This window comes from Ostrea edulis, chromosome 5, assembly GCF_947568905.1.
Source record: "Ostrea edulis chromosome 5, xbOstEdul1.1, whole genome shotgun sequence".
NCBI lineage: Eukaryota > Metazoa > Mollusca > Bivalvia > Ostreida > Ostreidae > Ostrea > Ostrea edulis.
The window spans coordinates 38,047,624-38,063,054 of NC_079168.1; the positions used below are offsets into that span (position 1 = coordinate 38,047,624).

The window sequence follows — 15,431 nt, forward strand, 5'->3', positions numbered from 1 at the left end:
GACAGATACAAAGTAAGCTCATAGTAAAAGGTATGTATTATAAATACAAAGTCAGGATAACAGTAAAAGGTGTGTATGATAAATACAGTAAGCATCATAGTAAAAGGTATGTATGATAGATACAAAGTAAGCCTCATAGTAAAAGGTGTGTATGATAAATGCAATGTCAGCATAATCGGAAAAGGTGTGTATTATAAATACAAAGTAAGCATCATAGTGAAAGGTGTGTATTATAAATACAAATTCAGCATAATAGCAAAAGGTGTGTAAGACAAATACAAAGTAAGCATGAATGGACACTATAGATTCCTTGTTACACGAGCACGTAATTTCGTGACATTACTGTTCAGCATTATTACACGAACATGTAATTTCGTGACATAACTGTTCAGCATTATTACACGAGCATGTAATTTCGTGACATAACTGTTCAGCATTATTACACGAGCACGTAATTTCGTGACATTACTGTTCAGCATTATTACACGAACATGTAATTTCGTGACATAACTGTTCAGCATTATTACACGAGCATGTAATTTCGTGACATAACTGTTCAGCATTATTACACGAGCATGTAATTTCGTGACATAATTGTTCAGCATTATTACACGAGCACGTAATTTCGTGACATTACTGTTCAGCATTATTACACGAGCACGTAATTTCGTGACATAACTGTTCAGCATTATTACACGAGCACGTAATTTTGTGACATAACTGTTCAAAATTATTACACGAGCACGTAATTTCGTGACATAACTGTTCAGCATTATTACACGAGCATGTAATTTCGTGACATAACTGTTCAGCATTATTACACGAGCACGTAATTTCGTGACATAACTGTTCAGCATTATTACACGAGCATGTAATTTCGTGACATAACTGTTCAGCATTATTACACGAGCATGTAATTTCGTGACATAACTGTTCAGCATTATTACACGAGCACTTAATTTCGTGACATTACTGTAAAGCATTGTTACACGAGCATGTTATGTTGGTGGCATAACTGTTACAAATTTGATGTTTTTGACCCAGAACTCAAAATAACCTGATTTATACTTTAAGAATTACATACCTTCAGAAAGTAATTGTTTTTAAAGGTCCATGTCAGGTATCTGAAGAAGTTTTCCTTTTTTCGGAGATTTTAAAGAAAACAAAATCATGTTTTGGCCCTAAACTCGTAAAACATATTCATGTTAAACAACTTGATCTTTCCTCAAAGGGTTACATATGTTAACAAAATTCTTGCTTGCAAATGTCAATGACATCCGGATCTGAAGAATGTTTACAGTTTTTATATCATTGGTACAAATTCTATGTTTTTGGCCCAAAACTCGTAAACGCCTCCACGTAGAAATGTCAAACAACCTGATTTATAATTAAGGGAGTATGTACTTTAAAAATACTTGTTTGCAAAATTTCTAGGGGGTCCCCCATTATTTTTACTAGCCCACGGTGTAATTCGTTTTCGATAAGCTACTTTGAAATAGCAAAAGGAGAGTAAAGTGGTGGGCAAGCTTTGGCGGATCTAAGGCAGTTCGATGCAATATCATTTATTCGTTTATTATGATTTCCCGCGCTTGCGCGGGTATTCATCTATTGTTCGAAAAACCGAAAACGTGTTGAAATACATTTATATCATTTGTAAAAATGACAAAATGCAATTTTCTTTTGTGTATCCTAAATTTATAAATCGAGTATTCTAATTCAGTCATCATATCATTGCTAATACAATAGTTGTTATATGATCAGTAAGTTGATAAACTCTGAAATCCTCGCTGTTATATCTGTGGTATTTATGGCGTCTATGATCATAGGTCATCATTATCTTGCTTTAAAGTTGTGATGTGATTTTTTTTCCATAAAAACATGGCATACCAATTCTTTAAAAGCTATCAATCTTGCCAGTTTCATTGTATTTAATTTCTTTATAAAAGTACCATGACTTGAATATGAACCTAACAACTGATATAAAAAGATCATACTTACAAAAAGCAAGAGGAATCACAACATACATTTATATCCGATAATAAATACAAACTAGATAGCTATTCATATAAAGAAATGCATTGATCTGTATTTGTCTAAATTGTAATAATCAGACACATTCGCATTACAGAGCATATATTTCGACCAAGACCAGCAGTAACGGTAAGTTCATGAATTATTATTATCATTAGTATTATTTGAATCATAATGTAATAGTACATAACATACATCTATTACAATATCACATTTGTATGTACCATGAAAAGCATGGTTGGAAAACCTTTTATAACATTTACATGAAAGAAACGAATAAAAATCCTGAAACTTGGATAACCCATCAAAGCCTTATTTCCAAGGGGGGTCCTAATAATATGGAGATCGTAATGAAATGTGAATTACCAATTTACAAAACCGTGGAGAAAAGGGGAAAATTTGGCATAAATAATTTTTACGCTATACTACTTATGGATTATTGTAGCATTATTCTGTTTTAAATTCACATAGTGCTATGCCAAGCCCCTATCTTTCCACGACAATATTAACATATGTGAAGGACAAACTTCAAACTTACTGTGCGACTATACATACATGTATGCCAGAAGTGGTGTTAATCAAATGTGATTTTAAAAAATTCTAAAGAACGTTTCTCAAACTTGAAATCGCAAAACTTTTCCCAAATCAATAACATCAAAACCTATGACTTTTCAACACTTTACACGACCATTCCTCACGATAAATTAAAGACTAAACTTTTTGACACCAAAGACAGTTGCTTTTTCAACAAAGAAGGAAAACGGAAATATTCCTATCTTGTGATCAGTCCTCCAAAAAATTACTTTCTTAAACACCACTTTGATTCCATGCACAAGTACTCTGAAGTTGAAATAAAAGATATGCTAGAGTTCCTTATTGACAATATCTCCGTGGTCTTTGATGATCAGGTCTTCCAAAAGTCTGTTGGAACTCCCATGAACACGAATTGTGCTGAAAAAATTCAATTCGACATTTCGAGATATCGACGACGTCTTGTCTATTAATAATAGTAATTTTCATTCATATGTCGATTCGATACATTCCTGTGAGCTCGAAGTAAAAGACACCACAGAGTCGTCCACTTCTGTTTCATACTTACAGCGTAGATATTTTCTTGAAGGTAGACATTGATGGCAAACTGACAACTCAACTGTATCACAAACAGGATGATTTCAGCTTCTCAATTGTTTACTTCCCATATTTATGTAGCAATATTCCAGTATCACCTGCATATGGCGTTTATATCTCTCAACTGGTTCGAAACGCAAGAACGTGTTCTGTGTATGGTCAGTTTTAAATTCGAGGCAAGCTACTGACAAAAAAGTTGATGATACAGGGGTTTCAACAGTCTCCATTGAAGTCAGCATTTCGCAAATTCTATAGTCGTGATAACGATCTAGTTCATCATTACTACCTATCATTGGGTCAAATGCTGTCTGACGTGTTTCATACCGATTATTAGGCCGTTCTTGGATCACAGATTTTGACTACGGATAACTCCGTTTACCTGAATAGGATATAGGGCTCACGGCGGGTAGGACCGTCGACAGGGGATGCTTACTTCTCCTAGGCACCTGATCCCACCTCTGGTGTGTCCAGGGGTCCGTGTTTGCCCAATTATCTATTTTGTATTGCTTATAGGAGTTATGAGATTGATCACTGTTCGTTATCTTCACTTTGCATAGATAAGATTTAAACCATTTGGTATTTCTTATTCCAATACTTTCAAGTTTTCACATAAAATTTTATCGTCAACCGTGTCAACATTGTCAATAGTCTTTTATAGGACAGACATTCTAAAATCAAGTGAACTAATTTTCTATACAGATGTGAACAGCAAAATAGGTATACTAATGAGAAAGGAAAATTCTTCATTGCTAAATCTATGTTGTATTGCTTATAGGAGTTTTGAGATTGATCACTGTTCGTTATCTTCACCTTTCATGCATATGTTCCTTAAATAAGTTTATGTGAACATTGTTTGGGTATTTATTAAAGCGCTAGAGTGTTTCCAAGTGGTCTGAAATTCAAGTCGTCATGCTATAATGCACTCTGCATACTTTTATCAGTGATGCAATGTACGCGGCGTGAAAATTAAGTTGAAAATTTTGCATGGAAGAAATATTTATCTTCAATTGATAGGGAAGACACGAATTCAATCAATAAAATTCACAGAGAAACATCCATTTGCTTAATAAAGCATAGGATGCGTGGAATTGATGTTTTGAACATTAGGGCTAGAAACCCTGAGGTAGCTAAAAATTTTGAGTATGGCGAAATTATATAGATACATATAATTCATATCAATATGAAAGTCCAATAATCTACATTGACCGCAAAAATCACCCCTGAACTTCACCAGATCAGTTCAAGAACAGTGCTGCATACACTAAAAGAGGTGAACATCCTTCTACGACGTCCCAGATCCACCTCGTTTTGCTCTAACATCACTGATAATTATTATGCAGGCGACACCCAGGGTATCACAAATGGCGATTGGTTTGTTCTTTTAATGAACGAATACTTTTGTTTGTGGTGGTCGTATTTAGATATTCCGTGTTTTTCAATGCTTTTAGGAAGGCGGTGAGTACTTATTTCAAGTAGAGAAAATTGCTTGCAAAAGACCACCTTAATTCGTCATTGTAATGATTATTGAGGGATTCTCTGTTGGGGCAAAATCGTGTCTCCTCTGGTCGTCCACTTTATACGTAAAAACCAACTGGTCACTTCGGGAATGAGAAGGAATTATCAGAAAACGCTAGACGAGCTGCATCAAAGACATCAATATACCATCTATGCAATCCCAATGCACCGACGACATATAGTACGCATTGCGTGAAATACCCAAGATATTGAGCTTGTGATATCCTTCCTGTGTTGATCATTGAACATTTGATATTCCACCTTCCTACTAGACTATCATTGCTAGAGGATGTTATTTTTACTATGATAAAGAAATATTTGCAATTTCACGAATCGTAATTGCCTTCATTTTATGCAAAATGTTCAGAAGTATCAAAAGTCTTTGATATCACAATTTCCCCCCACTAGTAACCCTTGAGATACGTAACTCTTTCAAAACCAAAATATTGTTGATGACAGATCTAACGTAAACGAATTGCAATCAGTAACATGATTTTGCATTGTACTTCAGCAAAACATATTTGCTGAAATGATACTTTATTGTTTATTATAAAATATTGTATGGTATGCTACAATGATCATGTACATGTACACATCATGTTTAATGAAATACTAGGATATTTAAAGAAAAATGAAAAATTTAATGATATAGAAAGAATGATTTTAAAAGTTGCAGCATGCTGACATCAGGCCTTTCTCAGTCTTCATCCTCGATCTATGTTGGGTTCCTTGTTGGTGCAAGGTGAAGATAACGAACAGTGATCAATCTCATAACTCCTACAAGCGATACAAAATAGATAGTTGGGCAAATGATGGATTGACCTTATTGATATTCTTCATTAATGGTAACTCAAAATTTTATTTAAAATGTATAAAATTATATTGTTTCAGGGAAAACCATACTTTGTGTCCTTCCCAGAAAGTTTAGATCTGACCTGCAAAAAAGACACATATTGCAGATTTCCTGTGTATACCACAACGTCAGATCCCGGGTAGGTGATTATGTATAAATCACAGATTCTCTAAATTGTAAGAATGTATAGATCACAGATTCTCTGTGTATGGGCATCAGGTCCCGGGTAGATAAACAATTATTGCAGAATCCTGTATGAGAGACATATTATATATTCCTTATTTGAGCCACGGCATTATGTAGCCATGCATAGATTGCGGGTTTCTTGTATGAATCACAACGCTAAAATCCAGTTTCATAAACAGATCGATATATATTGCACATCAATCAAACTCTTGGTTAGTAATCCTATATTGATAGATGAAAACTGTAAAGATAGCGAACAGTTACCAATCTGCTAGATCCTGTAAAATATACAATCAATAGCAGGGCAAACATAATCCCGTGAAATCACCAGCGGTGAGATCAGATGCTCCCGTGAAATCACCAGCGGTGAGATCAGATGCTCCCGTGAAATCACCAGCGGTGAGATCAAATGCTCCCGTGAAATCACCAGCGGTGAGATCAGATGCTCCCGTGAAATCACCAGCGGTGAGATCAGATGCCTAGGAGGAGTAAGCATCTCCTATTGACCAGCTACATTCCTCATGAGTCAAGTGTCTTGATATGTTAAATGGAGTAACCCGTACTCAAAATCAATACTCTGAAGTTGATATTGAAAAGATGGTGGGATTCCTTGTTGATAATGTCTGCATAGTCTTTCTCGATTTACTATCTGGCGGTAGTTCCAAATTGTGATCCTTTGTTATCTGATCTGTTTTGTGTTCACGTGGGACAGTGTATATTCCATACCTCTGCTTGGGATGGTGTCTTTTCATGTGGCTTTGGCGCGTCATTTGAATGCACCGACGATGTTGTACCTGTTGATAATGTTTCCATTTGTTCATGTGTCGGTTAAGTGTCTTTCAAGGTGGACACCAAGTAGTCCTCCAAATCTGTGTTTTGTATCAATGTTTTCTTGGGCATGAGCGTTGATGTCAGACTGATGACTCGGCTTTGTGGCAGATGGAGTTCGGCTTTTCCATCCCCAGCTTCCAGTGTTTTTGTGAAGATATTCAGGTTTTACCTGCAAATGGTATTTGATTCACCCGGTTGGTTCGATGCACAAGGGGGTAATCTATGCGTGATTTTTGGATCGAGACAAACTGATTCCATATAGCTTGGTGTTACTGGAGATTGGCATATTGTGTAATCTGCATTCTCTAAAACCTATAGCCGTTATAATGAAAATAATTGCGCATACTGCATGTCATTAAGTGAGATGTGTCTGTAGTGTTTCATACCGATTATATAGTCGTTCTGTGCATGCTGATTTCGACTGTGGATTTCTACGTTTGCCTGAACGGGATAGAGGGCACATGATATGTCTGACAATTTAAAGAAGATGCTTACTCCGTCTAGGCACCTGATCCCACCTCTGGTGTGTCTAAGGATCTGTATTTGCCCTATTTTCGATTTTGCATTGTATATAGCATTGAGTTTGATCACTGTTCATCATCTTCACCTATTTTCATTAAAGCTTTTAACACATGAAGCCAAATATTCCAGTTTATGTTTTTATTTAAACATTTGCCGTCCTAAAAGAAGTTATCAAAACATCAGTTAAGTTTATCAAGGTTTCACTGTAGGAATTAAAATGTGGTGACTATAGTAGTTTGTATTGTAATGAAGACCGTTAAGAAAACAAAACATCGTTTGTTATCAGTATATGGATGGTATTTTATTAGTAACCGAATTAAATGCAGCAAAGTTTAAAACCAAACGATTATGATAAACGCATAAAAGTCTAAAATACTTTTATCATGTATTTCAAACATCAAATGTTAAAAACTGCTAAATAAATATTCCCACCACTTTTTCTGTGCAATATGAATCCCTTGTCCTTCTAATGAAACATTAATTCCAGCTGCAACTAATACAACAAATCATAAATTGTAAACCTTCTGTGAATAAACGAGAGTAGTTACAATTTGTGGCGAGTATTTGTCACAATCTATTTATACAATGTGTAAATTACCCCGGCAGAACACAAAGATTCACCAACTGCCTGAAGGGTCATCGGCCTTCAATTGGCAGAAGGCGCACACACGGGTAACCGTTATGAGCGAGACCTCTTGTTACCGTAACAAGAGATAATACCTTATATGAAGAGGAAATCAAGTACTGGCTCAGGTCCTCACTCTATCCTGCCTTTCCTGGTGCCATAGACATGATTAAGCCACAAAACCTCCCCCTGGAACCTCAAGTGTCAAGCCGGCACCTAAGGCAAGCAAATGTGATCCCCACATCTCCCAGTACTGAGGGTGAAATACCCAGAGTTTAGAGCTAGACAAAAGCGAAGTGGTAATCCCCGAGTTCCACCACCCTCGTCCCAGATTGTGACTCTTAAAAATCAAATTACCCAAATCCCACTGGCATTTCATGAGCTGTAATTCAACTAATAGCACACAATAACCGATCTATCCTGTCCTGGCACCCAACTCAAGCAGAGGGAAAGTACGCAACAAAGTCAGAGAGGCAGCATTGAGAAACGGCTGTCATTGGTTCGCATTTCACGGTAAATATTCACAATAATACTAATGCCCGTTAAGGACAGAAATCACACACAGTAATCTTTAGCAGTATACAATGTCACAAATAGTCAAATACTCATGCGATGTTGACACAAGCTAGGAATCAACAACGTCTGCCGCCTTGTGCCATATCAACTTCACCCTCAGTCTGGATCAGTCATGTCACAAGCACAAGTCTCCGAAAACATAAAAATTCTATGGTCGTTATAACGATCTAGTTTTCTAATATAACCTATTATTGGGTCAAATGCAGTCTGACGTGTTTCATACCGATTGTTAGACCGTTCTTGACACACTGATTTTGACTACGGATAACTCCATTTACCTGATCAAGATATAGGACTGACGCAGGTGTGATCGATCGACAGGGGATGCTTATTCATCCTAGGCACCTGATCCCACCTCTGGTGTGTCCAGGGATCTGTGTTTGCCCAACGCTCTCTCTCTCTCTCTCTCTCTCTCTCTCTCTCTCTCTCTCTCTCTCTCTCTCTCTCTCTCTCTCTCTCTCGTATTGCTAATAGGAGTTATGAGATTGATCCCTGTTCGATATCTTCACCTTTCATAAAAGAAACGTAGCCGAAATATGTTCCAAGGAAAATCGGGAAATGTGTGTGGGTGAAATTCTCGGATGGTCTTTTCGTACAAGTGGTTAACGTTATGATAAGAAACCAGGTTCATACACTGTACTAGGCTTGAATCTGTCATACAATACGCTTAGCATTCATGGTCTCAAAAACGCTTAAGTTAGGCAAAGCTACAAAAGTTACCACGCCTGCCCAGTAATTAAAAGCATTTATCGAAGACAGATGTTGATAAATGCCATTTATCTCTCTAGAGGAATCAGGAGCATCGTCAGCACCCCAAACAGTAAGGAAAACGTCACAATTCAGTACAGTCAGGAGCGCATTAATGGAACCATAGAATGCAAAGTTGCACAAGTGGAATTCTTTGCAAGTCAAGTTGGTCCTCGACGAATCTGTTTGAATGCGACTGACAGGTAATGTACATTGATACTCAACAGAAAAACTGAGCATTTTACACTCAAACCAAAATCATAGAACAGTTTTGTCGAAATCTTCACTTAATCAAAACTTACTATGGAATTATAAATATCAATAACGATCTCAAGCATATTTTTAAATATCAAATTCAGAGTACTTGTGTGTAGAATCAGAGTGATGTTATTTTTTGGATGACTGATCACACGATATGATTGTTTCCTTGTTTTGGTTTTATTGAAGAAGCAGCTGTCTATGATACCATGAAGCCTCTTCTTTATTTCATGGTGAATGTATTTAATTTAGTTTTGATGGTGTTGCAACCGTGTCCCACGGGAAGTGAATAGAGAGCGACCGACCGTGGGTTTCCGATGATGGGTGTTGTTATTAGAAAAAGTTTGTGATTTCAAATTACAAAACATTTTTTTGAATGTTTGAAAATCCACATTTGATTTACAAGATGTACATGTTGTGGTGCAGTAGTTTGAAGTTTCACATTCACAGAAGTTAATAATTTAGTGAGGAGTAAAGATAGGGGCTTGATAGAACATTTTCTGAAACCAGGAATGTATCTCTCTGCATGTTGTTTTTGATATTTTGGAATACAATATACACGCATGAGTCCCATTAAATAGAATTTTACATGTGTTTAAAACTGAAGCGTGATTTTGAAGAATTTCATCTTTGAAAGAAACCATTTAAGCGTATTTAACATTCGACGTACTCGGAGCTGATGAACCTTTTGGCGTAACTATCTTGCTACGTGTTTAGTAATGGATAAATATACAGCTTCATATTTTAGCACAAGCATAAATTTGCACTCTTTCTTAAACGCTAATTATTGGAAGGAACGTTTTTCGATCGATAGTGCAAATAAGCCCCATATGCACAATGTGCGGACTGTTGTTGTTTAATAGATACACGTTTTTTCTTACATACAATTTGTAATATAAATATTTATTTTTAGAAATAAACTACTATTATCATTAGAGAATCTTTGTTTTAATTTGCAGCAAATTTTCCTCACAGAGATGTTTGTTTGTTACTGTACAATTACCAGGTACGTTCTGTATCATTCCTTGAAGAGTTTTGCTACGTTTCACTTCACATCTGTATTTACGATTTTAATGCAACTAGATAGACAAATATATAGCAACTTGTGCCTGGTCGAGTCGTTGATTACTATAAGCACGTAACTGAATATACCTGGGATTTCGGATACATTTGAAATAAAATAAGATGTATTCTACCTGACAAACCAGCAAAAGTACAATGGGACCCTACAATCCCTAATTCCCTATTCTGACTTTGTAGCAGTGTCTCAGACAATTGATCATGTGTGTCATTTTCTCTAGACATTTGATCCCCTTTCTGATGTTTCTTGGGGTACTTTACCTACAGCCGGTGACGTCCCAACATGAGTGAAACATTCTCGACGCGACGTAAAACAAAGTACCAATGTCTTTTGATACTTCGTCCGTTTGTTAATGTTCCTTGATACTTGCTCTACTGTCAGAACTCTTGTCTTCCCCCATAGTGTATACACAGTTCGATTGTTCTAGGTCACTCTGCCAACGGTGTACATCCTTATTGAGCCATTATTACCAAAAGTCAGAATTACGATGTTAGGTCAACTAGTACAAGTTATGCTTTAGGACTTTTTCAGCCCCGAAGAAACCAAAAGCATCCTAAGCCTTGCTAATAAGAAAACGCTATTGTGATCATCAGGTGGTTTATTCAGGTTTTTCATTACATTGGTTATTATCAGAGTTATAAGAGTTTGCTACAAAAGTCTTCAGATAATTAGTAAAGCATAATTGCTATTCTGTCGCCTTCTCACATCTCTGGAGTGTTGTTTAGAAACTATGACCAGAGATAGAATATACATTGGTCTATTTTTATCTTCTACCTTTAATGCAAGGTGAAGATAACGAACAATAAATTGAAATTTTTATTAATCAGAAACCTAATACACTACACTCTATATCATCCATATTTACTCCAAAATCGAGAAGTATTAACTGATACAAAGCATTCTCACCAAGTAAACACATCGATTGAGAATAATTGACCGAATATGTATACTAGGTAATAATAGTGTTCCCTTTATTCTGATAAATCCACAAAATTTAAAGTCAGTTAGTGTTTCTATATTGAATATTTCATTCAATTGTGCAGAATACGACATACTTAATCCATGCTGATCAGCTGATGATTTTTAATTTCTATTTGTCAGATCCATGTGCTTCGGAACCTTGTCAACATTTGGGTCGTTGTTCAGCTTTTGATGACAATTCAGGATTCAACTGTGTCTGTACAAATGAATACACCGGGATACTTTGTGAGAAAAGTGCGCTCAGTTTTGTCGCTAAATTGCATACAATAACTTTTTGACAATCTAAGCACTGCTCCTGTTATTTTTTGTGGGGAAAATTTATTAATAGAAGATGCTCTAACGGAAAAAGGAAACTAATTTAATAATTTCATTTAAAGATCCATATACAAACTATTATGCTGCATTATGTATATCGTTATCCAACTTAATGCATTGTCTTTCAATTCAAACATCAAATCACGGATTATGTCCGTTCTGGTTGATACGAACAGCCACTAAAAATAAGGTGGGTGAAAAAAGGTTTCACAAGTCTAATAACGTGTATGACTGTCATTCGTACTGATGCATTCTTCACACGTACGACGCATTAAACGGATCAGTTTATGCAGAAATGCCTGGTGAATGTTTTGCTATATTCGTAATAAAACGATGCAAAGCGTAGCAGGGGCTTGGCTCTTGACGTAAACGTTGTCCCATTTTATTCAAAACATATTCTATCGGTGATAAACCTGGATACATCGCAGGCTAGGGTACCACATTCACGTTTTGCTGCTGTAAACAGTAACAAACAACGTGTGCGGTGTGAGGCTGTAGAATGACGTTATGCTGGTATTTGTGAATGAATGAAATGAAGTGCTGACATACAATTTCGTCATGATAACGTGTACAGGTTAGATTTCCCTCCCCTCTCACCAAAGTAGTCATTCTATGTGTGTAATTCCACTCAAGACCATAAAGCTCCCTCTAACGAATTGGCGGTGCTGAATAACGCAGATGTCAAAGTAACGTTCTCCGACAGGACGGTAAGCCCGAACATGACCGTCATTGCTGTCGAGATGAAATATTGACTCGTCCGTAAATAGAACTTCCACTCTCTTATTGAAACAAAAATATCTGCTACACCCGCTACCCTCACAACACGGTGACGCCAGAGCAGACCAGAACGGATAGCAGGACATCGAGGATGGGCGTTGGTCTTTTGCAATATTTTCCTTACAGTACGAGGACTTATTTGTCAATGCCATGGGATGTTTTAGCGGTCAAAAAAGCCGATTGGAATCAATTACATAAATGTGACGTCCGTATATACAATGTACGTATCTTGCCGACGTGACATCACACGCGCGTCCTGATCGTGGGCGGTTCCGAACGGTTCCAGTTTGCTGATATCATCTCCATAAAGCATTTACGGAGTTAATATGAACTCCAAACACCCATTTTCAATCACGCGAGTCAGCTCTGAATTAAAATTCTATTCCAATTTTTTTTCGGTTACAATACATTGAATACTGTCAATGAATGCTAAGAATTACTATTTGTCGCTTAGGCTCGAAACTCCAGAAAAACGTGCTGTGGCCATTAAGGCGAATCGAACACGATATTTAACAATTGAGTACTCAAAGAATAGTTTTCATGAGTTTTTTTTTAACTCTTAAGTATACACAGTTTCTTTTTCTTTCCGCTAGTGTATTTTTTTTTTAGTTTTTCTGCTGCAATGTAATGATGCATATTTTTCATGAACTAAAGTTTAGTTTTTTTTATTTGATTCAGAAATCAAGGCATGCGATCGAAACCCGTGTTTTTCTAATGGTACTTGCTTTGACGATGGCGTTAATACTCCGCCGTATTTCTTCTGTACGTGTCAGAATGGGAAAACTGGTGCAGTTTGTGAATCTGGTAAGTAATTCTATCCGTAGGTAAAACCAATATATTGATTCCCATATATATGTCACAATAGTCCATTACAACCTGTATTTATGTTTCCCAACGCATGGGAGCATGTGCTGCTTATGATTAATATTTAAGCCAAGACAGACTACTGGCAAAACGTTTCGTCGAAATTCAAAGTTTCGTAAATTATATGGTCATTGCATTGATCTTTACCTTTTTAATGATATGTAGGGGTTAAAGATGCAGTATTTCTCATTGTTGTAAATTTTTTCACCCCAGATCATCTTATTGCCTTGTAATATTTAAAAACGATAAATGAATGATATTATCTACTTTTAAATGGGACCATGTTCGTCAAAAGTTTCAATAGGACAACTTACAATGTCTGTGGCACATTGAATTTTTGTACAGGAAGCAAAAATTCAGGTGAATTTTATTTCTTTGCTTTACGTCCCACGAGTTTTCACTCTAATCGAGACGTCATCAGCTGTAGGTGAAGTTCCACAAAGTTAGACCTATGCGTAACGCTCAGGGACGTAGTGGTGAGGGTTCTCTAACGTGCCAAAGCCGACACGAAAGCTCCGTATTTAAGGTCACATCCAAAAGACTTGTGAATGTCAAGCGTTAGGGGAAGGGACATTCACTACCTATATTGACGTCTTCAGTTTGACGCGGCCATGACAAGAGCGGGGCTTGAACCCACGCCCTCCTGGTTATGAAGTCAACGCACTACCACTAAGCTACCGTGACCGGTTTCAGATGACGTAATTTGAAGATAATAAGAAACTTGGACATACATGCATATAATTGTTATCATTTATGGGAAATGACTTGCATGAGTCATTTGTAGTCATTTTAGTTCTTTAAAAAATGAACAAAATTACCTTTACTATCGCTTTAATAAACGTGGTGGATTTTATTTATTGTTTGTTATGTACTCAGTTTCTGCTATTACAATATAAAAAGCAAATAAATCAATTCTTTTTTATATAGACATCGATCGTTGTTCGTCAAATCCATGCAGCGATACAGAAATTTGTCATCCTTTGGGACAGAATGTCTGTATCACTAGTAAGTATGATAACCATGTTACAGTTAATGCGTCTCATTACATAAGGTAGCGTCAAACTACATTTAATTATCAGAAATATTATATGTAATTACTCTCTTTACGTGATCAAGATATAGGTTTCACTACGGGTGTGACCGGTAGACAAGGGATGCTTACTCCTCCTAGCCACATGGTCCTATCTCTGGAATATCCTCTGATATGCCCAGAGGTCCGTGTAGAAGTAATAAGATTGATCATTATTCTTTATCTTCACCTTTTAATATAATACATACTTATGTCAAAAAAACGAAAAATAGAAGCATTTTTGGATTGAAAATACAATTTTCAAATTATCTCAATAAATATGAACAAAAGGCTCTGATGCATTTGAACGCGGGATCTGTTGGTCAGTAACCCGGTACTTTATCCATTGTGGTACGATGATAGAATAATTTCACAAACATTTAAATCGCTAGCTTCTGACGTAGTGTCATAAACAGTGGAAATCTTGGTGTTTTGATGCCAACTTAATCCAAAGTACATCCTTTTCGATTGTTAGAAATCTATATCTTCATTCCATTAAAAGTGGTAACAATCTTCCTAAGGAAATTTGAATTACGTTTTAGTCGTTAATTTGTATTCTATATTAATTGTGAATTTTGCATTACTGTTTCAGAGAAGGATCCAGGTATGTCTAATTTTGATATCATGTTATTCTACTGTCTTATCATAGTTTCAAAATGTTTCATAGACTGCATAGCGATGCTTATTTTATAAGTATTATTAAATGTACTTCTTCAAGATTTTTGTACTTTGAGGAAAATACGACTTTCTGTAATGAACTGAAGATATTAGACATATATCGTAACGATATAATATTTCTTCAGCTTGAAGACGAGTTGAGCTAAATGAATACACCAACGTGTATGGCTGAGTTACAAATAACGGTAGTTAGATAAATAAAAGGTTCCATGTTCTTCTCTAGATTTTGCATAATTAGATTGAACGCTGTACCTTATCTTCACCTTTTTTCATTTAATGCGATTGTGCTATCATTCAAAATGAAGTGTAAACAATTACACACAGTAAATAGAATATTAAAGTGTCAAAAACTCATAGTTAAAATACTCGTATATACGTTTAAACAAAAAAATCA

The 15,431-nt window shown here is 36.2% G+C and overlaps 1 protein-coding gene across 1 annotated transcript in view; it reads left to right on the forward strand.

Annotated features, from left to right (window-relative positions):
- LOC125651188 (uncharacterized) overlaps positions 1–15,431 on the forward strand; it is an 82,520-nt gene that overhangs the window by 33,915 nt on the left and 33,174 nt on the right. The window contains exons 10-17 of the mRNA XM_048879770.2: positions 2,129–2,160; positions 5,566–5,666; positions 9,056–9,217; positions 10,232–10,278; positions 11,455–11,568; positions 13,105–13,230; positions 14,218–14,341; positions 14,952–14,963. Of these exons, the coding sequence (XP_048735727.2) occupies positions 2,129–2,160; positions 5,566–5,666; positions 9,056–9,217; positions 10,232–10,278; positions 11,455–11,568; positions 13,105–13,230; positions 14,218–14,341; positions 14,952–14,963 (718 nt within the window). The remainder of the gene's footprint in view (positions 1–2,128; positions 2,161–5,565; positions 5,667–9,055; positions 9,218–10,231; positions 10,279–11,454; positions 11,569–13,104; positions 13,231–14,217; positions 14,342–14,951; positions 14,964–15,431) is intronic.